A 27,170-nucleotide genomic window follows, 5' to 3' on the forward strand; every position below is an offset into this window, starting at 1 on the left:
CATTCAAAATGGCGGAAAGTTCTAGAATCCAAAATGGTGTAATATAAAATGGCGGATGTGATGTCATAATTAAAAATGGTGGAATTCAAGATGGCTGAATAAAGATGGCCGCTGGGGTCAAAGTCATAGGTCAAGGTCATCCAAGATGGCCATCATGATGACACTATCCAAGATGGCGGACATCGCCACCACCACCACACACCGGCACCAGTCCTCGGAAATACTATTATATACATAATACTTAAATCTGTTTAGTATTTGGTTTTTAAACTGTTATTTTGGAAGAGTGAAAAGGACTAAAAATTGTGTTTTAAGGCTGATTTCTAGAAACGAAACTAATGGTAAAGATTCTTGAAAGCAATCAAGAAACTTGCATTACACCTTTATCTTCATTTCCCCATCATATAAAGGTACCATTCAAATCTCATAGTTCACCTATGCAAATGAGAAGACTGTGTGCCAATCCACAATCTTGCGCAAAGAGGCATCAGATTCGCACTTATCATCCCGCCTCACTAACACACGGTACATTCTGTAATCCGGTTTTTTCCCCGGTGGATTATGGCTTGTGTACTTGGCCACCAGGTCACGTTACTGCGCTGGCGGAATTTCTAGTTCTAGTTCGCTGAGTTTATCACTACTGCCAGTTTTTATTTCAGTACAGCGTTTTCTTTTTTACTGTCGATTAAATTTCACATATTCACACTTTGTAATCTCGTTAAAAACTACATTGACGTTCGATAATCCGCCAAAATCGCTAATCGGGCATGGTCGTGATCCCGAACCGGTGATTTGAAGAATTTTGACTGTATTTGCATTGTATCTGAGTGGTGTCAAGTGGCGCATTCCAAAGGTCCCGGGTTTGAATCTCGACCGGGCCCATGGCTTCCCAAGGTCTTCTGAAATTACTCCATACAAATGCTGGAATGATTCGTTACTCACTTTGATTTTTTTTGTAAATGGAACAGAAGTATTCATATAAAATTATAGATATTTATCCTCTGTTCATTTACATCACTACAAAATATTGTTCGCTGTAACACTGGGTTCGGATTATTACCCGGACATTAATGCTTTGTGTTGTCCCAGTACCTTTAGTAGTTAAAGTTATTTGTGAAAAATTACCCTGAATAGCTTTCTAGTGTCAACTGCGAACATTAATAATCATGCTGCAACAAAATAAAGTCCAGTTATTGGATATTCGATTATAATTTCCGTGGTTTAGAAAAAATGTGTTTGAATGAAACATAAATTAAAATATAAAATTACGCACCAATTTTCAAAGGACTTACTGAGTATTATCTCGAAAAACGTATTTCACATATGCAAAAATAACCATAGTATGTGTTGTACGAAGTTACAATATTTTTCTTGTAGTATTACAAACTATAAACTTTATACAATAAACTATAAAAAAATAAGTCTTACTAACGTTATAGTAAACTGTTCATTGGGTCGAGGTTTTCTAGAATATGTCAAATTAAAAATGGCCCAATCACATCCGAAGAAAAAAGTTCCATATTTTTAATACACTTTTATTAGCTTCACTTGTAACTAACTATGTAGTCAATTCTTGAAAGTCGTTTTTAACCTACTTTTAATTGTCGTATCGATTTTAAACTTTAAAAGTAAATGAATTCCGGATAACAAAACAATAATTTATTGACCATGACATGGGGTACTTGATATCAGTTGTCTTAAATTTTCTATCATTAATAACTGTTCATTAGGATAGAGTAATTAAAATTAATTGTTTTATTTATTACATGATTCTTATTTTAAGCTTATTAAAAATATGTTCATGTTATCGCTGTTGAACAAATAATTTAAATTAAAAGATAATATTTTTCTTTTACTTTTAAGTTTATAGGGCCTTCAACAATAGAAGTATGTTTGTTTTAAATAAATTTTATTGAGAATATTAATTTAAAAATTTGAGATTAATAAAAAGTTTAAGTATATCCATTTACCAACTGTGGACACAACGGAAAATTATTTTTCTACAGTGATAATGACGCTGTTTACAAATGTATGTTAGAACAGAGATATAAGTAAGGTATATATCTGGCACTATGAAACTTGCCATTATTTCCAACGTTTATTGTGAAATATCTTAAATAAAATAGACAACCCAATGTGATGGGTTAGACCAAATCTGGTCTAAGTTATACCTTAACAATTTAAAAGAATTTATCGTACCAAAGTTGTTTTACATTTCCTTTACAAATTGGAAAACTATCAAGCCTTGTTTGTGAGGCATCTGACATAAATAAATAATTTTGAGTGTTTTAGACAAAATATTACGTCAACTAGGCTGTATTTACCATTGCATATTTACATAACGTATCCCCTCTGTTAATTAAACTACACAATGGTCCCAAAATTATGTCTTCGATGTTAAAATACCAATTAACACTTAAGAATCTATATATATACGTTCACCACCAAAATTGTGACTAATGTGCAAAACCTATTTTTTATATTTCTCAGGCTTAGAGACGTTAAAGTGCGTGATTGGTTGAAGTAGAAAGCATAAATTGACGCACCTACTAAGGTAGTAAACAAAACATGTTTTACAGGTCCATAATTTTTATTCCGGTAAAACAATTTTTTTTTTTAACGATTTGCTTACGTCACAAGTGAAATAGAATCCAGTGGATTCATTGTGATTACAGAAAATTCCATAAGGAATATCATGCTAATTGTATGCTTTAAAAGAATTTGTATAACAAATTTAACCTTATTAATTAAAAATAATTTGCCACATTACATATTTTTATAAATTATTTTTAAATTGTAATCTGAACTACTGTTTTTTTGAAACCCTACACCTTTAGAGAATCGTTTTGAGATTTTTACGTATGTTTTCAACAGGTGTCATTGGAAAAAATGGAAGAAATTTATTCATAGTGTTTCTGTTATTTTTGTATGTGGGGTAGGTGGTAATAGATAGACAATGATTTATTTATTTGAAAAATGTGCTATTTATAGAGTAAGTCGATAAGAGATATTGTTTCGATTGTTGACATTGATGGGTCATGTTTTTTTTGTAGAGTACGTATGGATTTTAAACTTATTTCAAGAAATGTTTTTATGTAAGCCATCCTATGTTTTTTTCTTAATTTTTATTTATTTTTTAATATTTATAGGAAGTTTCGTTACTTTTACACTTTTACACTAGCAGAAACTAGAGTTTGGTAAACAGTAGTTTTTTAATTATTAAGTAATACAATATTTTGCGCCAGCACAATTGTTGCACATATGACCAAATGTGTGTAATCTGACTTCCTCAGAAAAACATGTTCAGTTCTCACCGCATGTAAATAAATGACGCAACAGTCAGTCTGTTATTTATACATTACTCTTTTTTTTTTAGGGAAAAATATCAGGGCATCGAACCTCCAACTGACAGGACAGAGGATGACTTTGATCCAGGTGCAAAGTACCACATCATTGCGAGTGTTCCTTACATAAGGTATGTCATTTTCGGGTTCCTTTCACAGGAGTGCCTGTTTCCTCAAAATGCATTGTGCGTATTTTCAATCTGTTTGTAATGTAATGAATAAGGCCTACGTAAGGTTTCGTATTAAATTTATCACGCGACTAACTCATCAACCGGTGGCATACGTGAACAAAGGAGGTGAGTCTTTGAAAGTCCCATGAGGAGGCAAGAATTTCTAACAAATGTTGATTACCGAGTCATATACAAAATATTATTACGTATATAGCCTACCTATATATTCACACAGACCTCTAATGAGAAAGTAAGTTTTCCAGCACAAAATTGTCAATTGGTATTAATTAACTTTATGTTATTTTTAATTGTTAACAAAACATTGTCCATTTTTAACCGCTATTAAAAAAACTCTTGATTCCAAGGCGACAGTGAACTAGTATGTCAACGGCTTTTTGACTTCACTTTCTTTAGATTGCTCGATAACGTGTGCCAAGTGTGTGAGGATCTTACAGGAAATTTGTTCTTTAATGAAGTTTCAAATATTGTAGTCTTATTTACTTTACACTTTTACGTGCCGTAAATATGTAGCCTATATATATTTATAAATAAACCATCGGAAATAATTTAAGTTTACTTTAAAATAAATTTTAAATTTATTTTTATATTTAAATGTTAAACATGAACCCCTAATTTGAAACATAATACTATACATATGTCTCTGTAGTGGTGTTAATATTTTATTTACATACACAAAGTTCAAATTACAGTATTCAAAGAGCTCTTATTTGGGCCAATATTTATTACGGCCAATAATCGTTTGATGCAATGGTTATGGACAGATAATTAAAAAAGTCAAAATTTTTATTGATTTTTTAGTAATCATGAGTGTAAAATTTGGATTGGTTTTAATTTTTGGTACTGTTATTATTTATTCACCCAGCTGCTGGACATTACTATTTAAGTGGATTAATTTTTTTTTTAAACAATACAAGTCAAGATGTTAAACAGTAAAAAATTGAGCATGCAGAATTTAAATTTTAGACTTATTTTCTTGTAAGCGAACATTAATTTCTTAGCAAAAGTTAGCACTGAGTAAATATATGTTAGTAGCCTGGTAATACTACAGTATTTCAATATCTCAATATTTTGACTAACCCATTAAAACCAAATGCACCTCTACGTTCTTTTATATGCTGGTATGCTTCACTAACTGCGCTTTCAGATAAAAAAAATTATATTTAGCTTGGTTAAATCAGTAATTTATAATACAATTATTTTTGTTTTAGGTATTTTGTGAGCTACGTAATACAGTTCCAATTTCATCGGTCCCTATGCCAGGTAGCGGGACAGTTTGACCCAGATAATCCTGAAAAGATGCCTTTACACGAATGTGATATTTACCAGAGTAAGGAAGCTGGAAATCTACTTGGGTAAGCATCCATACACTGTAAAAATGTTTTATACTTTTACAAGGAAAATCCTTGGAAACTAAGTTGCCTACAATATCACTTGTAAAACTACACTGCAGAGCATTGTAAAATTAAATGTGGTACAAATCTCTTGCTTGCAGTTTTCCAAGTTATATCGTTGGCAACTGAGTGACGAACGACTTGTCTTGTAGAAGTACAATTTTTTACAGTTTTGTGTTTTTTTTTCTGTTACCATTCTGAAAACCTGTCAATCAAACCATGATGATTACTATAATAATAAAGTTGAATATGTATATTAAAAACTGTTTCAAGTAATTTATACTTTATCATGAAACTTTAAAAGACCTGAATTTTGGATAAGAGTTTAAGAGAGTTTGGCTTACAAATTTTCAAATTGTTTTTAGTACAAACATGTATTTAGTTACTAATTCTTGGGCTTTAAAATAATGTAAAAAATAAATAATTTAAATTAATAAATACGTTAAATGTTTTGCGAGATAAGAAAACAATTATTTTATATAAAAATCTTTTAAAATCATGAGTCTTTGCCATTAAATTTAAAGCAAGCATTAAAAAAAATGTAACCACAATTAGGAATTTACATAAAAAAAAGTTTTTTTCTTCTGTTTTTTAAAATAAATTTTGAATAACACAGATTTTAAGTAGTCGCAACTAGTTGGCAAAATAGTACTAGTCGTAAATAAATTTTCTTTTATATTTTTTCTCTCTGTCTGTGGACAGCTTCTGTTTTCATGTTCATTTTCTAATATTAATGAAAATTTTTCTAGTTAAATAAACGTTTTATGAAAAAATAATGTGGGGAGTGGGGTAATGGTGAACACTTAAGGGAAATCTAAATTTGAATTACTTCATATTACATATAATATTTCTTTCTTTGTTCGGATTGTTAAGTATTTAATGCCGAACACTTATATATACGACAGAAACATTTTATAGAAATTCTGCATAAGTATAATACATTTTGTAAAGTTATGCAAGGTTCGCCATTACCCCACACCGTGGGGTAATCGTGAACACATGTTCGCCATTACCCCATTCCAAAAGGTAATGATGGATACCCATTACTTGTTACGCCAGAGACATGTTTACTTTAGAAAAATTATACATTTTATGTTTCTGGTACTTTATATGATCTTACTAATAAAAATTTAATGAAACAAATAGGCCTATGTCATCAATAACATCCTAGTGTTTTGGTGAATATTGTGTTAAAGATCATATGGGCAAATGTAAGAAACAAGCAAACAACTTAACAACAAATAATAATTAAAACAACTAATACAACCATTTGCATAAGATATTCAAAATGTTGCAGTTAATTTGACAGTTTTTTAGCACAATATTTAAAAGTAAAATTTTATCTTTTCAAACAAACATCACAGCAGAAACCCTCTGATCTCTCACAGATTGCACAATCTTTATGTTCCCAATTTTCACATGAAACACACTTGAACCAAATCTCATAATTATGACCAAATTCCTCACAAATACAGCAAATATCTGTACTAATTGCAATCAAGTCAATGTCATCTAAATAACCATCATCACAGAGCTGCGAATCATCCACTTCTTCCTCAGACGATGATTCAAACTTGAGATATGTGACCATTTTTCTCCGTTTCTTCCCAGGAGCTGATGATTTCTTCTTCTTAATTGCTTTCCCACTACTTCATTTTTCTTCTTCTTTTTGCTTCCTCTTTTGCTTCCTCTTTTCTTTTTCGTCATAAACAGCTTTCATCGGTGTAGAAGTAATAATTTCGGAATGCTGTTTCTGTCTTCATTTTGCTGGGGGTCTTTTTGAAGGGCCTGAAATGTCTGCTACTGTGACGGCACAAACCACCTATCCATTTCGGTTTTTTTCTCCTCAAAGTTCAGTGTTAGGAATTCTCTCTTCTTCACTTGGTTCAGCTGTATCATTCAGGACATGGGTGGTCACTTCTTCTACAACACTTGGTGCTGAAATGTAATTTGGTGAATTCTCTTCATTCTCCACTATTGACGAAGTCGTGATGCTGCGAAGAAATCGTCATAAGAAAATACGCTTTCGTTTAAGGGAACAATTCCCGCCTTCTTGAAACCAGAAACTGCTTTTTCCATGTTTGCAACAGCAACATAAGCTGCATTGAAAATGGATGCTACGTCAGTAGGAAGGATCTTCTCTGCAGAATGGTGTTTCAGAAACTGGTCACATTCCTTGTTGAATGCAATCTTCAAGGGTCCAAAGAACGAAATATCTAAGGGTTGAAGCCTGTGTGAGGAATGTGGTGGAATTGACAGTAGTGTGATTCCCTTCTTTTTGCAGTACTCATATGTTGCTAAAGAAGTGTGGCTGGTGTGGTTGTCTAGAATGATAAGAACTGTGTCATTCGCAGATGGTTTTGTAAAGCTAAAAAATGTTCAAGCCACGTACGAAAAAACTCTTCCGTCATCCACCCTGATTTCGAACACTGATACAGAGCCCCAGTTGGTCCACCCCGACTAAGTGCAGGATTCATTTTTTCCCTAGGGAATATAAACATGGGAGGAACATACATTCCTACAGCACAGCAAACCGTTATGTTTCTACCCCTTTCCCAACTAATTGCTGATCCTACTTGCTTTTGCCCTTTTGGGCCAATTATTCTGCAGGGTGTCTGAACTGTAGATATCCCTGTTTCATCAACGTTGAATATACGCTGTGGAGGAAAATTGAATTTATCCGTGACTACGGCCATATTCGAGAAAAAAAAACGCTCCACTTCAACTCTATTGAACCCAAGTATTCGATTAATACTTGTGGGTTCTGGTTTCCTCAAACTCAGTTGTGGATTACTCTTCAAAAAACCATACATTCAGTCCTTGCCTGCTATACCACTAGCTTCATTGAAGTTGCAGTTAATACCCTTGTTCTTAGCAAATTTTAATGCCAAACGCCTTAGTTCATCAGCTGACAAGCCCTAAAAAAGTATTGCCAAATTCAGTGCATGTCCGGCAATCTCCTTTTCTTCATCCAGTGTTAAAATGTTTCTCAACAAATGAACCTTTTCATATGTTTGAAAATTATAAACAATTCTGAACTTTGGTAAAATTTCTGTCTTGGTCCTTCCTGTATTATGAACAATTCCTGAAAATATTTTATTTGTGCTCTTTTGTTTCGTTCCATTTAAACACAGATATTATCCATGAGATATTCAGAGAGGCTCTGCCCGAACCGTTCAGTAGTTTTCCCAGAAAAGTTTTTGAAATTTGACCATCCTGTAGGCACATTAAAAAGGTTTTAGGTAGGTTACTTACTTAAATCTTAAGTATTTTCATTATTTTAGTATACGTGAATATTACAATAAATTATTTCAGGCATATTAATAATAATTATACGGTATGAGTAGTAAGTATATATTAGCCGGTCCTGAAACAGGGTCCAGGGTGTGGTGCCTGTGGTGCCGGTCCGAAATCTCTGATTATGACGTCACGGCGGCCATCTTGGATGAGCGTAACGGGACACAGCGTAATGGGACAAAACTTATCAACATTCGCCAAAATTGGACAAAAATTGCCCAAAATTACTCAAAATTCGCCAAAATTTACATTTACATGGATAAAAATGCCGCCAAAAAATCTCAAAAATTTTGATAAACTAAAAAATTATCTTTTTGAGGGAAAAATTCCCGTTTCAAGGGAAAATTTCCCATTTTTAGTCCATAAAAATACCAGAGGCTATAAATGTCCATATATAGGCTAAATCATCCATGTCTACTGCCTCCGATAAGCCTCTGACGTCATCATGGATAATGAAGTCACCGTTGCAATTTCCGTTACGGTCGCCATCTTTAAAATCTTTATTTATTATCCGATTTTAATGGAAAAAATTTTAAAATCTATAAAAAAAATCAATTAATAAAAATGTAATAAAAATAATTAAAAAAACATATATTTACGACACGGAGCTCAGAGTCCTCGGTTCGAACCCAGTGAGGGCAAAAATAAAATAAAAATTGTGACCGAACCTTCCCCCCCGTGGTGGCTGCTGGCAGACTGACTCCCACCACTTTTTTCAAAACATTTATATCGCCAGTGAGCATGACGTCATGTCCTCCATCTTGAAAATTCGTAATTTTAATGCTAGAGATTTGGGAAAAAATTTAAAAATCATTAAAAAAATTAATCAACCTAATTAAATAATAAAAAAATCCTTAAAATCACCGTTGCAATTTCGTGACGGCCACCATCATGAAATCACCCACTGGAAATCACCATCTCGTTTTCGTCCGCTAGAGTGTGCTGATACCATGTTAGTATAATTATCTGGTCACCACACCTTTGTCCTCAACTGCTGACAATGAACTTTGACCTTGACCTTGAACATTGACTTTGAACTTGAAATTTGATCTTGACCTTGAAATTTGATCTTGACCTTGAAATTTGACCTTGACCTTGAACTTTGACCTTGACCTTGAAATTGGACTTTGCCCTTAAAATTAGAACTTGACCTTGAAATATGACTTTGTCCTTGTCGACCACCATGGATCCGACATTTTATGTTCAGTACATGCTACCAGGAGCTACCACCTGCTGGAGTACACCATCCTGTGTGTGTACTCGTCTTATAGAGTACATTTCCATCTGGATAATTTTATTCAACCCGCTACAGTGCAGTAATCATTTATTACCGAGGTGCCACCGCCATCTTGAAATTTGGGGGCCATCTTGAAATCGTGTAATAATGTAGCTATAAAAGCGGGAAAAAATCCAAAATTCATCAAAAAAACCATTCATTAATTTACATATTGAATCGCTGGATTCCTGCCCTCGATGCGATACTTGAACAGTGACAAGTGTAACTAAATATTAAATAAATTTAATATTCTGTTTTTCCATTACCCTTCGCGGAGTTTATAAATCATTCTCTTTTCAAAAATAATACACAAGTCAATGTACGACAATGTTCGACGAATTAAATACGTTGCTGATAAGCCTAACATGAAAGTCTAGTTTTTCAATAATCTGAATAACCTCTAAACCGTTCATGTACAAAACCATACATACTTATAGACCAAGCATCTTCGGACCGAGAGACCATGTCATAATCAATGTCAGACGTATAGACCAGTTATTTCCGAACCTCACGACCTTCCTCATCGTCAGCTAATTTTATTCAATTGAACCAACGGACCATGTTTTTTACGCTTCCAAGAGGATCAAGAATCTAATCAAAAGGCAGCACCATTAACAAAAAGGAAGCACATTTAGAAGCACCATCAACAAAAAGGACGCACATTTGGAAGCACCATCAACAAAAAGGAAGCACATTTTTGAAGCACCATAATAAAAAGTCAGCACATTTGGAAGCACCATAAAAAAAAAACAATTGGAAGCACCATCAACAAAAAGATAGCACATTTGGAAGCAACATCAAAAAAAGGAAGCACAATTGGAAGCACCATCAACAAAAAGGCAGCACATTTGGAATCACCATCAAAAAAGGAAGCACAATTGGAAGCACCATCAAAAAAAAGTAAGCACAATTGGGAGCACCATCAACAAAAAGGAAGCACATTTGGAAGCACCATCAGCAAAAAAGAAGCACAAGTTACGAGAACTAAGTCTTAGTTAGAAATCAGAATACAAGAAATAAAAACCTTAAATTTTTATAATTTAAATTATTTATTTTATTTCTTTACATTATACATATGCAAGTAAAACAAGCCATTATTGTATGTAGCCACCGTTCCTCAGTTATTTGAGTATGAAGGATATTTCTTTGATGCACGAATAGTTTCCTGCACAAAGCGAACCATGTAGAAGTCTTAGCCAGTCAACCAATATGTTTGGATCTTTCCATGATGTGTAATTATTCTCTTCTACCACCATCTTCCTTGCACGTTTATAATAAATGTTATGATCTCTGGTGTCTTCCGTTTTACCACCAACCTCAGGGTAACTTTCATTTTTGAGACAGTGATCCTCACAAGCTTGATCAGATTTATTTAATATATCACGACCTTTCCATCGTTTCGGTCTCAAGACACCACCACATTCTTCGATCTTGTCAGCTTTAGGTGCTTCATCACAGTCTATGTCTTTGTCAACAGCCTCAGAGTCAATGTAACAATCACCGTAGAAGGCATCGTCTTCACCCAGATTACCGTAAGAATTCGATGTTGATGATGTCGAAGTGTCTTCATCTTCTTCATGCTTCCTTTTTAGGAGTCCATCATTTTTACAAAGTAGGAAAGATCTATTTTAATTCGGCTGGAATATATTCTCATTTTTCACATTAAGGATTCTTCCATTGTCTTCATTCTTCCATAAATCATCAACCTCCTTCAATTTAAGTTCTTTGTCGAGATCGGAAGAGCCAGGAAAATTATTGTAGTAATGCAGACCACTCTTCCTTAGGCTAGTAGATTCATCGTTGTCCTCTACCTTGTACGCAGGCTTGGCGTTACAAGATCTGCCATGTCTTTTTAAGCTCTCTCTTCGCGTAAACGACTTGCCACATCGAACACAACTTATCATATTGCGTAGTGGAATTTTAACACAGTCATTCTTCTCGTGTTGTCTTTTATTCTTTCTCAAGATAACCTCTTTGCAGCAAAACTTACACCTATGTTCTTTCGATACAGCGTCAGATCCCAAATCTGAATTCATATTAGTTATTGAGACTAATGCCAGATACCAATTGAATGTTTTTAATTAGATCCATTACTTAAATAGAATTTTTTTCATATTACATCAGCGAGAATTAATATATCTCATGCAAAGGTACTTGATGCATGTAGTTATGCTTTTCAACAACAGATGTCGCCACATGTTGCTTGCAGGTAAATAATATTTAGTTCTTTTATGCGGGATGCGGGAGGCTCACTAACTATCGCAAAAGAAGGATGGCTTCGCTAGACTCCAAGGAGAAGGAAGTTCGTCCTTCCTGTTAGTGCTTCTTAGATTTCTCAGAAATTATTATTATTTGACTGAGTAATGATATTTTTTTTTAATTTCCACCTGATAAAAATATTACAAGTGTTGATTAAGTAGCATAAATTCAGCAATTAAATGTAACCTTGAATAAATTAACATGACTCATTAAGTAAAAAAATCCTTCATGCAGAAATCAATTGCTCATCTGTAACTAGAAGCACCTGCAGAAAACCATCAAAATATTGTCAAGTATAATCAGGAGCACACGGAGAAAAACATTAAAATATTTACAAGAATAATCAGGAGCACACGGAAAAAAACCACCATAATATTTGACAAGAATAATCAGGAGCATTCGGAGAAAACCACCATAATATTTGACAGGAATAATCAGGAGCACACGAAGAAAACCACCATAATTATGACAAGAATAATCAGAAGCACACGGAGAAAACTGCCACAAGTTTTCTTTGATATCATTAAAGTACAGAAAAAAAATTAATAAAAAATTAAAATTAAAAATCACCAAAAGTTCAAAAACTGACTCTGCTAGCTTGTGAACTTCTCATTGTTGAGCAAAGATAGAGTTCTAGTCCAAGCCAGACCATATTCCTGTTGTGGAATATTGTGTGGCGTTAAATCCTGACAACAGCAATTTTTGCTTAATTTGTGTTTTTTGTCATTTGTGTTTTTTTGTAGTTTTCTTCTGCAGACAAACATGTGCTAAGCAATAGCGTATGTCCAAAAGCCTACATCAAGTCATGCACTCCCATTGCACAAATGACTGTGTTAAAATTCCACTACGCAATATCAAAAGTTGTGTTCGATGTAGCAAGTCGTTTACGCGAAGAGAGAGCTTAAAAAGACATGGCAGATCTTGTAACGCCAAGCCTGCGTACAAGGTAGAGGACAACGACGAATCTACTATACTAAGGAAGAGTGGTCTGCATTAATACAATAATTTTCCTGGCTCTTCCGATCTCGACAAAGAACTTAAATTGAAGGAGGTTGATGATTTATGGAAGAATGAAGACAATGGAAGAATCCTTAATGTGAAAAATGAGAATATATTCCAGCCGAATTAAAATAGATCTTTCCTACTTTGTAAAAATGATGGACTCCTAAAAAGGAAGCATGAATAAGATGAAGACACTTCGACATCATCAACATCGAATTCTTACGGTAATCTGGGTGAAGACGATGCCTTCTACGGTGATTGTTACATTGACTCTGAGGCTGTTGACAAAGACATAGACTGTGATGAAGCACCTAAAGCTGACAAGATCGAAGAATGTGGTGGTGTCTTGAGACCGAAACGATGGAAAGGTCGTGATATATTAAATAAATCTGATCAAGCTTGTGATGATCACTGTCTCAAAAATGAAAGTTACCCTGAGGTTGGTGGTAAAACGGAAGACACCAGAGATCATAACATTTATTATAAACATGCAAGGAAGATGGTGGTAGAAGAGAATGATTACACATCATGGAAAGCTCCAAACATATTGGTTGACTGGCTAAGACTTCTACATGGTTCGCTTTGTGCAGGAAACTATTCGTGCATCAAAGAAATATCCTTCATACTCAAAGAACTGAGGAACGCTGGCTACATACAATAATGGCTTGTTTTACTTGCATTTGTATAATGTAAAGAAATAAAATAAATAATTTAAATTATACAAATTTAATGTTTTATTTCTTGTATTCTGATTTCTAACTAAGACTTAGTTCTCGTAACTTGTGCTTCCTTTTTGCTGATGGTGCTTCCAAATGTGCTTCCATTTGTTGATGGTGCTTCCAATTGTTTCCTTTTTTTTGATGGTGCTTCCAATTGTGCTTCCTTTTTAGATGGTGCTTCCAAATGTGCTGCCTTTTCGTTGGCGGTGCTTCCAAAATGTGCTTCCTTTTTTTGATGGTGCTTCCGAAATGTGCTTCCTTTTTTGATGGTGCTTCCAAATGTGCTGCCTTTTTGTTGATGGTGCTTCCAATTGTGCTTCCTTTTTTGATGTTGCTTCCAAATGTGCTGCCTTTTTAAAATTATTATTGTGCTTCCAAAATGTGCTTCCTTTTTGTTGATGGTGCTTCCAAATGTGCGTCCTTTTTGTTGATGGTGCTTCTAAATGTGCTTCCTTTTTGTTAATGGTGCTGCCCTTTTGATTGGATTCTTGATCCTCTTGGAAGCGTAAAAAACATGGTCCGTTGGTTCAATTGAACATAATTAGCTGACGATGAGGAAGGTCGTGAGGTTCGGAAATAACTGGTCTATACGTCTGACATTGATTATGTCCCGATCTCTCGGTCCGAAGACGCTTGGTCTATATGTATGTATGGCTTTGTACATGAACGGTTTAGAGGTTATTCAGATTATTGGAAAACTAGAATTTCATGTTAGGCTTATCAGCAACGTATTTAATTCGTCGAACATTGTCGTACATTGACTTGTGTATTATTTTTGAAGAGAGAATGATTTATATACTCCGCGAAATGTAATGGAAAAACAGAATATTAAATTTATTTAATATTTAGTTACACTTGTCACTGTTCAAGTATCGCATCGAGGGCAGGAATCCAGCGATTCAATATGTAAATTAATGAGTGTATTTTTTTGATGAATTTTGGATTTTTTCCCGCTTTTCTAGCTACATTTTTACAGGTGTTCAAGATGGCGCCCAAATTTTAAGATGGCGGGGGCACCTCGGTAATAAATGATTACTGCACTGTAGCGGGTTGAATAAAATTATCCAGATGGAAATGTACACTATAAGACGTGTACACACACAGGATGGTGTACTCCAGCAGGTGGTAGCTCCTGGTAGCATGTACTGAACATAAAATGTCGGATCCATGATGGTCGACAAGGACAAAGTCATATTTCAAGGTCAAGGTCAAGGTCAAAGTTCAAGGTCAAGGTCCAAATTCTAGGTCAAGGTCAAAGTTTAAGGACAAGGTCAAAGTTCAAGGTCAAGGTCAAAGTTCAAGGTCAAGGTCAAAGTTCAATGTCAGCATTTGAGGACAATGGTGTGGTGACCAGATAATTATACTAAAATGGTATCAGCACACTCTAGCGGACGAAAACGAGATGGTGATTTCCAGTGGGTGATTTTAAGATGGCGGCCGTCACGAAAGTGCAACGGTGGTTTCAAGGATTTTTATATTATTTAATTAGGTTGATTAATTTTTTTAATGATTTTTAAATTTTTTCTCGAATCTCTAGCATTAAAATTACGAATTTTCAAGATGGAGGACATGACGTCATGCTCACTGGCGATATAAATGCTTTGAATAAAGTGGTGGGAATTAGTCTGCCAGCAGCCACCAGGTTCGGTTACAATTTTTATTTTTTTGCGCTCACCGTGTTCGAAACGAGGACTCCGAGCTCCGTGTCGTAAATGTATGTTTTTTTTTTTAAATATTTTTATTAAAGTTTTATTAATTGAATTTTTTTATAGATTTTAAAATTTTTTTCATTAAAATCGGATAATAAATAAAGATTTTAAAGATGGCGACCGTAACTGAAATTGCAACGGTGACGTCATTATCCATGATGACGTCAGAGGCTTATCGGAGGCTGTAGACATGGATGCTTAAGCCTATATATGGACATTTCTAGCCTCTGGTATTTTTATGGACTAAAAATGGGAAATTTTCCCTTGAACCGGGAATTTTACCTTAAAAAAGATAATTTTTTAATTTATCAACATTTTTGAGATATTTTGTCGGAATTGTTTTTCCATAGAAATGTAAATTTGGCGAATTTTGAGGAATTTTGGGCAATTTGTGCCCAATTTTGGTGAATTTTGACAAGTTTTGAGGGTCAAATTTCAAGCTACTTGTCCCGTTACGCTGTGTCCCGTTACGCTCATCCAATATGGCCGCCGTGACGTCAGAATCAGAGATGTCGGACCGGCACCAGAGGCACCACACCCTGGACACTGTTTCAGGACTGGCTAATATATACTACTGGTATGGTATAACTATTGTTTATTATATTGTTTATATATTGTTTATTATTCAGTTATTTGCTGACATGCCTCATACCTATTTAAAACATATTCCTAGCAAGGTTAATACATAGGCCTACTGCTTGTAATTTTGAAATACAATTACCAGTGTATTTTTCACTGTAGGCCTATCATTGGTTCATTGCAATAAAAAAAACCTTATTAACTAGATTTTCCATAAATTTTTTTGAATAAACAAAATAATAGCATATAACCTAATATAATTATGTTGGCCTTTTAAATTAAAAACAGGAGAAGGCATTTTATTCAACACCGTGGGGTAATGGCGAACACTGGGGTAATGGTGAACACAAAAATATTATTGTTCACCATTACCCTAAAACGCACCATTTTATTTGTGAAGCATTGTTAAAGTTACAAGTTCTTTTTTTTCAATAGAAACATGGCACAAACACTGGCTGATATACCTAAGTGTAATTAATATTCATATAAAGGTTGTAAATTTAAGAAGTCGATACTTACTTTACTTCAAAATCCCCTGCAACAAACACACAAAAGTCTTCTTCATTGCCAACCAACAACTCCACATTGAATGGTGGCGCAACGGAAATGTTACTAAAGATAACCGACAGGTGGCAGCACTAATCGAATTTCCTTAGAGCTTGTAGATACCCTGGTATTGGAGTGTTCACGATTACCCCATGTCCACCATTACCCCACTCTCCGTTAAGCTCTTTTTTGAAATAAAATTTAACAATAGTAAAATACTGACATAAACAAATTGACCCGAGGAAAGATAATATTATGAGATTAAGTTCAGAATGTTCTAATCAGTCATCATCTCATCTGAATCATTATTTTAATGTCTGAAGAATCATTTCTATCTACATGGCTTAGTTTCGTCTTCTGACTGTGCTTCTAAATATTCTATGAGAAGATATTACTAAAATGACAAAATACTTGTTCAGCTTGTAGTTAATCGAAATAACTGTGATAGTAGCACAACTATTATTACCTCTTTATCATATAGAAGTAATACAGTTGTTTAAGACTTTTGATTAAACGATACAAAACTGGATAAACAGGACGCTACTGAGAAGGAGTGAAATAACAAGTATATGCACCTAGTAAAGCTCGTAGACTTTTCCTGCACAATAAGCCTGTGTCCTCGAATGTTGCCTGACAAGCTATTGCCAGGACCGGCATATTCTAGGCAAGTGAACTTTATAAATTTGCAAATGATGATAAAGAATAAAATTAAATTAGAAAATCGAAGGGCAGGTTATGTGAACTTAAATACAGCCAAAACCAAATAAAGTCTTGAAATCTAATGATCATACAAAGCAAATGACCTTCACGTCAATTTTAATCAAAAATGTTTTTATACTATTTCATACATCTTATATTGTCTTACATAATTTTAAATGATAAAATTAAACTTAGGTTCTCAATGAATTTAAGAATCTATTTTATAATATGTCTTAAATCCATTTTTTTTTCGGTTTCTAAACTATAAAGTTTCATCTCCCTGTAAAAAGTTCCATTACCTCAACTTTCAATGGATTTTTTTTTGTTTCATAATGTTGTTATCCTTGTGGATGTTTAGGGTAGGAATTTATGAAAATAATAGTTATTTAAGCAAAACGTTTTAATTGTAACGGTCATATTGCAGTGTTTGTTCTCAATTCTTCTAATAACGCAAAAATCATCAACTACTTTATTTTTATACTTATTGCATGTTCCATTAACTTTATTTTCCTTTGTTAGTCTTCTAAGTTCACTAAATAACCATTCACCCCCATCTGAATGTAGTATGATTTAAGTAGATTATTGTGAAATAACCGATGTGATTATTGTTCAAAGCTGTTTCTTAAATAAATTTAATAAATTTATGTTATCTTAATTATGACAGCAGAAAATGTTAAAAAATATTTCATTAATAAACACATAGTTAAACTATATGTTGCTCATTAACTTAATACTCTTTAGATATGAGATGTAAAATTAAAATAAATCCATTTTAAGCTACATATGGAGCACGATATAAAAACGGTTAATAATAGTAAATAGTATTTTAATTTAGTATTGGATGTTTTTCTTAACGTTATTATTGTGATATATAGTATATATGTAAAATCATAGGACTTAAATATATTATAAGACTGTTGGAGTAGCAGTGACCTATATCTTATTTACTTGAATCTGTAGAAACCGGATACCCTATCTTAAGTTCTAAGAGACAGTTTATAACTAAATTCATGGATTAAAAATATATACTTTATGATTTATACTTTACATTACATTCAAAATTTTTGCATTGATGACGAATTTTAACAATAACGGATATCGATTGAATCAATCATTATTTTAATAAGTGATTTTTTGATGAATTTTGTATTTTTTTTCCAAATTTTTAGGCCAATCAATACAAATTTCCAAGATGGCGGCCATATATGCTAACTGGAGGCTTGTAGATGAGAAACTTAACTGCCACTTTTAGGATTATGAACATTATTTATTAAATAAATATATTTTTTAAAAAATATATATATTTTGCATCGATCAGGTATTGAACCAAGGACGGATTAGAATAAACCAATTAATTAATTTCCGATATTTTTGGTGAATTTTGGAATTTTTTTTAATATCTAGCTTAAAACTAATGGATTTTCAAGATTGCGTCCAATACGGCGTAGCCTACATCCTGGAAATAAATTATTACTGCTCTAAAGCGGATAGACATTAAACTAATATGGTGGCAGCCTCAGCAGAGGAAAAAAAAAATATGGCGAACGTGACGACATACTAGCTGGCGATATATATATATATAGGGTAAATGTGGGAGAGATGCCCTACCAAAGGAAAACATTTCATTACAAAATCACATAATATCCCACAAAGGCTGTTATTACATAGATTACTTTCAAATTCTTTAAAGATTGTAGGAAAAATATTCAGTAACGTATTACATTTCTTATAACAATATAATTAATAACATATGTATTTTGGCCATCTATCCCCTGCTATGGGTGATATGCCCCACCCTATGTGGGAGAGATGCCTCATGTTGGAGAGATGCCCCATGAAGAAAGTTGTACTAAATCACACTATAGATACAGGCCTATGATAACAAAATAATGTTGTTGAAACCACTTTACCAATTAAGTCATTAGTGATAAGTCCAAATCAGAAGTTTAGAAGTTTTAAATGTACTGATTCTTTATTTTTTGGCGTTTTTCTTCCCGGCCGCAAATGTTACACTGAGAGCCATTCATAGTGCACGTTTCGTGCAACCACACAGTTGCATTTTCTTTTATATTTTCTAGGCATTTCAGTTGACCTGCACAAAGATTAAATCACACAAAAATAAAATGTTTGTTGTATTCATTAACAATACAGCATTAGGGCTTCTCGACGATGAAGTTTGTTTATTGCCCTCCTACTAGCTTGCTTCGCTGCACTGTTAAAAAAAATATTTTTGTGAATATTCAGTAACCTATTTGGGATACCTGTTGTCTAATAGATCGTTAATACGAGTTCAAACAATGTCAGGTAATTTTCTTTTTTAATGGGAAATTTTGGTAGTGTTAAATAGGAAAAACGGGGGGGGGGGGGGGGGGGGGGAGAATACTGGAAGAAACGTGCATTTCAATGTTTTAAATTTATGATTAAAAATTTCCCATCGTGTTTAGAATATTACGCAATATAAAAGTTTTTTCACCTAGGTGTACCGACATGTTAAAATCGGTACCTTCAAAAAAGGTATTTTATCTCTGTTTCTTGTTCGCCCACCTCCTGTTATCACTAACTCCTCCGTTTCTCTAAGAAAGTGATGAAATTGCAGACGTAACTAACATAGATAAGTAGCTTGGTAATGTGATCGTTCGCCACTGCTGATAAGTTCAAAACGGTGCAGTTAAATAAAAAACACCCAAGCAATTTTTTTGAACCCACTCTCCCATATTCTCACACGGGAATAATGTTCAAAACGCTGAGAAGTAACACAGCTGTAATGAGAATCTTTTATTGCCTGGTATAAATTACACAATTTTCTAGCATATCCTAGGTATATTCAGGGCGATCTCCCATATTCAACTGGGGCATCTATCCTTTTGTGTGGGAGAGATGCCCCACGTGAATTTAAATTGTGTGTCTACAGCAATATGGCTGCGACAGAGGTTAAGTTCTCTGCAGTGAACATACTTTCACGTCACATAAAAAAAATTCAGGTTTTAGGTCTCTTGTGTACGAAACATACATCCAGCACGCACACAATATTATAACACCATACACATAACATTTATTCTTACCTTTTTGGAGCGAAATTAACAAACACACACAAAACATGTACGTAATTTCTCCTGGCTCGTTGAGTACCAACTGGCAGGAACACACGCTGATAGTTAGACCTTGCCCCTGGTGGGAGTCTTGCGAAGTAGACAGCCTGGGGCATCTCTCCCACTGGGGCATCTCTCCCACATTTACCCTACCTAGTCATTAGTGGTGGAAGGTCAGTATGCCGGTGGCTTCTGTGGAGGAAGGATCGGTCGCCATTTTTATTTTTGCCCTCGCCGAGGTCAAACCGATGACATCTTGATGCAAGTGTGTTTTTAATTAGTATTTTAGTAAAATTTATTTTGTTAATTTTTTTATCAATTCAAATTTTTTTCCAAATCATCTAATAATAATTTCGGATTTTCAAAATGGGGGTCGTAACAAAATTTGCAACGTTTTTAGAATCCAAAATGGCGGCCGTAACGGTTAGTACAACGATGACGTCATACACAACCAAGATGGTATGCATAACGAAAAGTGTAGCATTCTAGCATCCAAGAAGGCGGTCGTAAATAAAATTGTAACGTTCTAGAATCCAATATGGCGAGCGTAACGAAAAGTGCAATGTTTAAATGAAAAAAAGTTATATTTTTTGGAATTCTTTGGTTAAAAATTAAGTTATTTTAATATTACGGTCAAGGTCAATGTTAAAACTGGCCACCAGCGGCTTATTGGGGTCTTGTACATGGAGAATTTGAGCCCAAATGAGAATTTTAATTATTTATAAGGCAAATGTCTTTTGTGGTTTTTCGAAATCCAAAATCTTTGAATTTTAAAGGAAAAAATGGGAAATTTTCTCTCAAAACGGGGATTTTCCCCTCGAAATAGGGACATTTATAGGAATATGGTTTCATTTTGGCAAATTGTGAAGATCAAGGTCAAGTTTAAAGGTCTAGGTCATACAAGATGGCCGTCGTGACGTCATGATAGTCGTTCATTAGCCCCATCATACACCACAACCAGGAAAGAGGGCGTGGGACCGTCCAATATGTAGTACTGATTGTTTAGGGCAAATAGAAAAAGGTTCGTACGAAGAAAAGAAAATTTTCTGTACTTTTACAAAATATACCTTTAAAAACCAGTAGCAAAAAATAGAGTAGTTCAAGAAAGATATTATAACTTTGTACAACACATGAATACTTTTTTTCAAAATAATACTGAGTGAGCATTTCTTACGAAAATTGGCGCATAATTTTAAATTTTATTTGATTTTACATTCAAGTTTTTTTAAGTCATGGAAAAAACAAATAAAAATTAAAAAATGGGACTTTATGTAGTTTTATTGTGCTTATTAATGTGCACAGTTAATACTGGAAAGCTATTCAGGGAACGGTTTACAAATAACTATTGGAGGTGTTGTGATAACACAAAGCATAAATGCCGGAGTAAGAATCCGAACAAAATATTACTGTTAACACTTTTTTTTAAACGAATGCACATTTTTTTCTTCAATGTCTGTAATTTTAAATGAATATTTCTGTTTCATTTACAAAAAAAAAGGGGGTTGTCTGTAAAGTCGGTTTACGGACGATAATTTTACGTGATAACGCCATAAGAAAACATGATGAAAAATTGAATACTTTTTAATTTTCAAATATTATTTACAGTTTTTGCAAATTTAATTTTAATAATTTGTTTAAATATAATCACGAACAATAAGTTATAGAAATAAACTGAAATCAAATCAATGTCAATAAATTTTTAATTTGAAATGACGAAATTGGACAAATAAATAAATTTTTTTAAATTGCTGCGTTTAAAAAACCCTTAACCTGTTTGATATTACAGAAGATTTTCTCGCACGGTGGTTGGCCGGTTCTTGCACGCTCGGCTCAGGCGGAACGTGACAATGAGTCATACTTTTTCGTGCGTGCAGCCGGCGTTCATCGATTTACAAGATGTTATCACGTCCAAAAAAGAATGCAGTATGGTGTTGAGAAACATCAGTTTCGGACTGGTGTAATATTGTGGACGGCAGTGAGACTCGGAGAGGGCGACTAACCCTTGGCTTGCGCGCGCAGCAAGATGCTGCAGATGGGGTCGTCGCGGCCCTGGACGGACGCCATGCAGGTGGTGACGGGGCAGCGCGAGATGGACGCCAGCGGCCTGCTGCAGTACTTCAGCCCGCTGCTGGAGTGGCTGCAGCAGGAGAACAACAGGACGGGCGAGTACATCGGCTGGGAGCCCACCACTAAAGGTAGCTGCCCTGCGCTGGGTACATTTTTTTTTTCGACGCCCGCCCCTTGAAAATTTCGAAAAAAAAAAAATTACTTTTTCAAATATTATTTTTTAAAACCCCCATATGGATCTTAAATTCGACAACTGTTTTGTTTATTTATCTTAGACCATTTTTGATATTATTTCCTGATAAATTATCCTTTGGTCGGTTTTATGAATCCTTAACATAAAATTTCCGGTTTCTTTGAAAGTTTTTTTCTAACACGAAAACATGACAATTCAATGAAAAAGGCATTGCTAGCACTCTATGTTACGAGATAATAAATATGTAATTATCTTTTTCCAATTAATGTCCATATTTTTAAAAGATCACTAGACAAACCAAAAATAAGTAATAAAATAGTGACTGGCTGCTATGAACATTGTGCTCTTTTGAAGTCATTCACATTTAGCATTGAATTTACTTTTTATAATGTCTAGTGCTGTAGTTATATATTTCCAATAAACATAATTCTTTGGCGTCAGGAAATCTCTTAACACGTGATCTCTGTCTAAACGAAGACAAATGTGAAATAGTTAACGATTAAAAAGTATTATAATGGTCTGAAAGTCTGTCAAAACCAAGATGGAATCTTTCATTTCCTATCCCACTCTCCCTTAATGTCGTACATACCGTGTTGTATATTTAATTTTCTAATCATTACTGTTTTTTAGGGGTTTCTTCCTGTAAATTTTACTTGTTAGCGGTATTGCATATTATGTCCTGTGTTAAATTTTCTCGACAGATCATAATCAAAAAATATTAATCTGTAGCTGAAAAAACTTGCTCAAGTGTTCATAGCTCTCGTATAATTATTTTGAGCCGCCTTTTACATATATTACAAAATAACATTTGGAAAATATCTGGTGAGAAAATATGTGGATTAAAAAGAAACTGAAAGAGACCAGTGAGAATAATATACAGGACAATCCCATGAAATTCATAACAGGCAGCGCTATATATGCGGGAAATGCAGGGAATGTCACAAAAGCGCTCTCTACGCTGCTGGTCGAACAAGGAAGACCCGAGCGCGCTGGTAGCAAATATAAAAAATTCAAGGCATTCACAACTGGCTGTAATGGTTACCTATATCTATTTCTGAAAAAATAAAGTGCACGTGTACACTCTTAATATTATTCTTTCGTTCATTCATTTCTCCCGGTTCAATTTTTTTTGGGGGCGTGGGACGTTTCATCGCACAAAGAGAACTAAAACGAGCCAAGCATTGTATATAGCATAGTGCTCACTTTAATTTTTCTTTGGCGAAACACATATTCTCTGTCAGAAACGTTCCCAAAAACAATGTTTCACTGAAACGTTACATTAAAATTAGGTTTCTTAATTTTACTCTCATCGCCCCTAGAGAAATTTCAGTTTGTAAAATGACGTCCTTAAAAACTTATTAGTGTTTATTGATGTTGAAGGTACGAGCAAGTGTTGGACTTGTCGCCACGTGTGGTTGGGTGTGTCGCAGTGTGCGTGAGCAGCCGGGAAGAGCTGGAGAGACTGCGTGGCGTGGAGACAGCCACGGAGGGGTAGCCGCGACTCTACAGCGGCGCTGCTCTGCCGTCCACGGCCTCTACACTACCATGCCAAAAATAACATTAAAACATAATTTATACAAGATAACCATCTCGTCTTTTTATTTCCATTCTTGCCGTTGCCCGCAGTCGGTGGAACGACAAACGAGTATAAAAGTAAAATTAAGTTAAATCATTAACCTCATAATTATCCCACTTGACACAGAAAGTATATGAATTAACATAAGTTTTTGTTTACTTCAGACAACATTTTCGCTGTGATTTTTTTAATATTTTAGTGTGTATCCAAAAATTGTAATTATTATTCATAAAAAATAAAAACAAAATATTAAAAAAAAAAATAACGAATATGATTGGATTATTTCTCTCATATCTAATTAGAGTTTTCGTTTCTCTGGTATATTATTGTACAGTTATTTTTTCTTTAAATTGTAATATTATCTTGTATATAATTTAAACCAATTCATTACTTTACTTTACAAGATTACCTGACTCGCCAAGAAAGTGCTGCATATTATTAAAAAAGTTCGGGGACATTCAGACTCTCAGGTATCGGTGTTTTAATACGTACTTAACTTATTCACATTGTTAAGCGAATTTATCGCCAAATAAAAAAATATCTCACCATGATGTACTATTTTTTTTATCTCATTCCATTCATTTCTCATCGTTTTACAAAACTGCTAGATATTTGGCAAAAACAAATTACAGAATTATATAAATGATTTTGTCTTAGAGTGCGTGAGCAACCGGAAATAACTGCGATGGAAAAAATACGTTTTTTGGGTTGCAATAATTTATTGAAAAAATGGAATTTAAGTTTATGAAATAAATGATAAGAAAGTAGAGTAGTGAATGTATTTGTACTGAGTACTGATATTGATTAATAGAGTTGGTAAGTCATTAAAATTACAGCGAGTTTTCACGACTATCGAGGTATCTAACCAACAATACCAAAAATTGAGAATATATTAAACTTTTTCTAGAAATTGTTTTTGTTTATATTTTCAAGAAAAATTTTCATTACACACACATTAAGGTTAATTAAAAATTAAACATGACATTTTCTTGTACTGACGAATCAGTTACCAAAATACAATTTACAAGCTTTGAAAGATCTTCTGAGAAGACACCATCAAAAATTTTCACCTTACATTTACGAATGACTCTGGTTACAAATTATATCCAGGTATCTCATAAACGTTCAGTTGTCATTAATGTTATCTTCGTAAATTTTCAGACTCTGAGTTCACTTACTTTGGACATGAATCCACGAGAATAATCTTGCTTTATAAACAAAAAAATTGCAAAACTTGTTCTTCTTCCTTTCACGTGCGTGATTAACTTTATAGAACTAAACTCATATTTTGGAAGTCGAAATTCTGCGAATTTTCGTTATCTGAAATCACAAAGGACTCTTGGATTCATTAATTGAACACCGTTTTTGTTCATATGCCATTGCAGTTTTGCACAGTTTTTCACTGAAGGAATTCAAGAATACAAAATCCTACTAATATTATAAAAGAGAAAGTTTGTGTGTATGTTTGTTACTTCTTAACGCCCGAACCGCTTAACAGATTTGGATGATATTTGGCATACAGCTAGCTCATAACCTGGATTAACACATAGTCCACATATCACTATGCAATTAATTTTTATAACAGAAAATCATAGGTCATAGACTTACAAATAGTGAGTGTGAGTGTTTCTATATGTCCGCCACACGGTCATACACATATGTGTAGAGCTCGCGGCGGCTAGCGAACTAATGGCGCTAATAACAGTTCATTTTTGAACTTCGTTAATAGAAAGCGTTGCCTTGAATTTTAAACGCACTATCGTTTGGGCCATCCGTCACGTCTTGAATTTTCGTTCGTTTGTTCCGTATGGGTTCCTATACCAATCATCCGAATACGATGGAATTTTGGTGAGTTGTTACTCGCATACCCGCGAAAGGTTTCTGAGTTAGGTGTATTTAATATAAGTACCTGGATGACCGAGCTTTGCTCGGTATTTTTTTTGGTAAATTGTGTTTTTAGAAGTTATATTTAAATACGAATTACATACGGATGAAATTATGACATATGAATAATATTTTTTTCAGCGGCCACACGTTGTGCCGCACGCTCTCGTGAAACATCTAAATGATAAGCCCTTTCTGCTCGTATAATGTTAGTCAAGTTTTGCAAGCATCTTACTTTAGCAGCACGTGTGGGACGAGCGGAAACCTGATTATTTTCATGAAGGTTTTCTTGAAACGATTCTTCACTTTCTAGAAATGAATCCTAGCTAGATCGATTTGTCGCCCCCTAAACCCTCCGCATACTAAATTTCATGAAAATCGTTGGAGCCGTTTCCGAGATTCATATTATATATATAATAATTGCTCGTTTAAATATATATGATATAGCGGTAGTTTGTGTGTTTTCGGTCTATGAGTACACACACATTATACAATTGAAATGAATTAAATAGAAACAGCGATAATTCACATAATTGAATTAAATAAAATACAAACGGCAACATTTCAGTAAGTTTGTGATACAAACAAGAGGTATCCGGAGAGTCGTTTCAACAGATGTCTATATTTCATATTATATAGCGGCAGTTCGTCTGTTTTCGTTGTATGAGTGCGCACGCATGTCACAATTGAATTAAATATAAAAGAGACAGAGAGATACAGTTATAGATATAGAGTGAGATAGAGACAGAAAGCTAAATTATAGCGAGTTATAGAAAATGAAATGGAGTTAGATAAAGATATTTAGATCTACTAGCTGCCTGACCCGGCTTCGCACGGCTATACTAATGGAAAAAAATTCAGCCACATCTCCCATTAACAGTAATGGTAAATAAAAAAAATTCAGTGAAAATGTATTACAATGCTGTATAATGTACCGGAGAGAAAATGATTAGCACTGATGGTTTCCCGACTCGTGCACGCAACGTACAACTGATGTACCCGTACTTCACTACGGCAGTCTACAGGCAGATCACTCTTGCACCGCTCATTATACATGCCCCTCCTTGTGGGTACGCCACTGCCGCGCGATGCCCGTTGCCATGGAGACGCAGAAGGCATGAACAATGGAAAATCCTGTTCTCATGCAGACAAAGTAACCACTGTTGCCTGGTTTTAACCATCCATGGGATCTAATTTTCGGAAAATGTCATCCTGCGTAACATAAGGAACATTACTGTGAAGTTTCAAGTCTGTAAAATATATATACTTGAAGAAAAAAAAGGGCAATTTTTGATATTTAAAGTACCCGCAAAATTTCAACGGCGATGAGGACTGCACTAACAATGAAA

The 27,170-nt window shown here is 34.2% G+C and overlaps 1 protein-coding gene across 2 annotated transcripts in view; it reads left to right on the plus strand.

Annotated features, from left to right (window-relative positions):
• Positions 1-23,946, plus strand: part of LOC134535560 (angiotensin-converting enzyme-like) — a 186,496-nt gene extending 162,550 nt beyond the window's left edge. For both annotated transcript variants that reach the window (XM_063374744.1, XM_063374745.1), the window contains exons 11-14: positions 3,377-3,475; positions 4,744-4,887; positions 22,121-22,296; positions 23,792-23,946. In XM_063374744.1, coding sequence (XP_063230814.1) covers positions 3,377-3,475; positions 4,744-4,887; positions 22,121-22,296; positions 23,792-23,856 — 484 coding nt within the window. In that variant the 3' untranslated portion in view covers positions 23,857-23,946. The remainder of the gene's footprint in view (positions 1-3,376; positions 3,476-4,743; positions 4,888-22,120; positions 22,297-23,791) is intronic.
• Positions 23,947-27,170: the final 3,224 nt, after the last annotated feature.

This window comes from Bacillus rossius, chromosome 8 (assembly GCF_032445375.1).
Source record: "Bacillus rossius redtenbacheri isolate Brsri chromosome 8, Brsri_v3, whole genome shotgun sequence".
Taxonomy (NCBI): Eukaryota; Metazoa; Arthropoda; class Insecta; order Phasmatodea; family Bacillidae; genus Bacillus; species Bacillus rossius.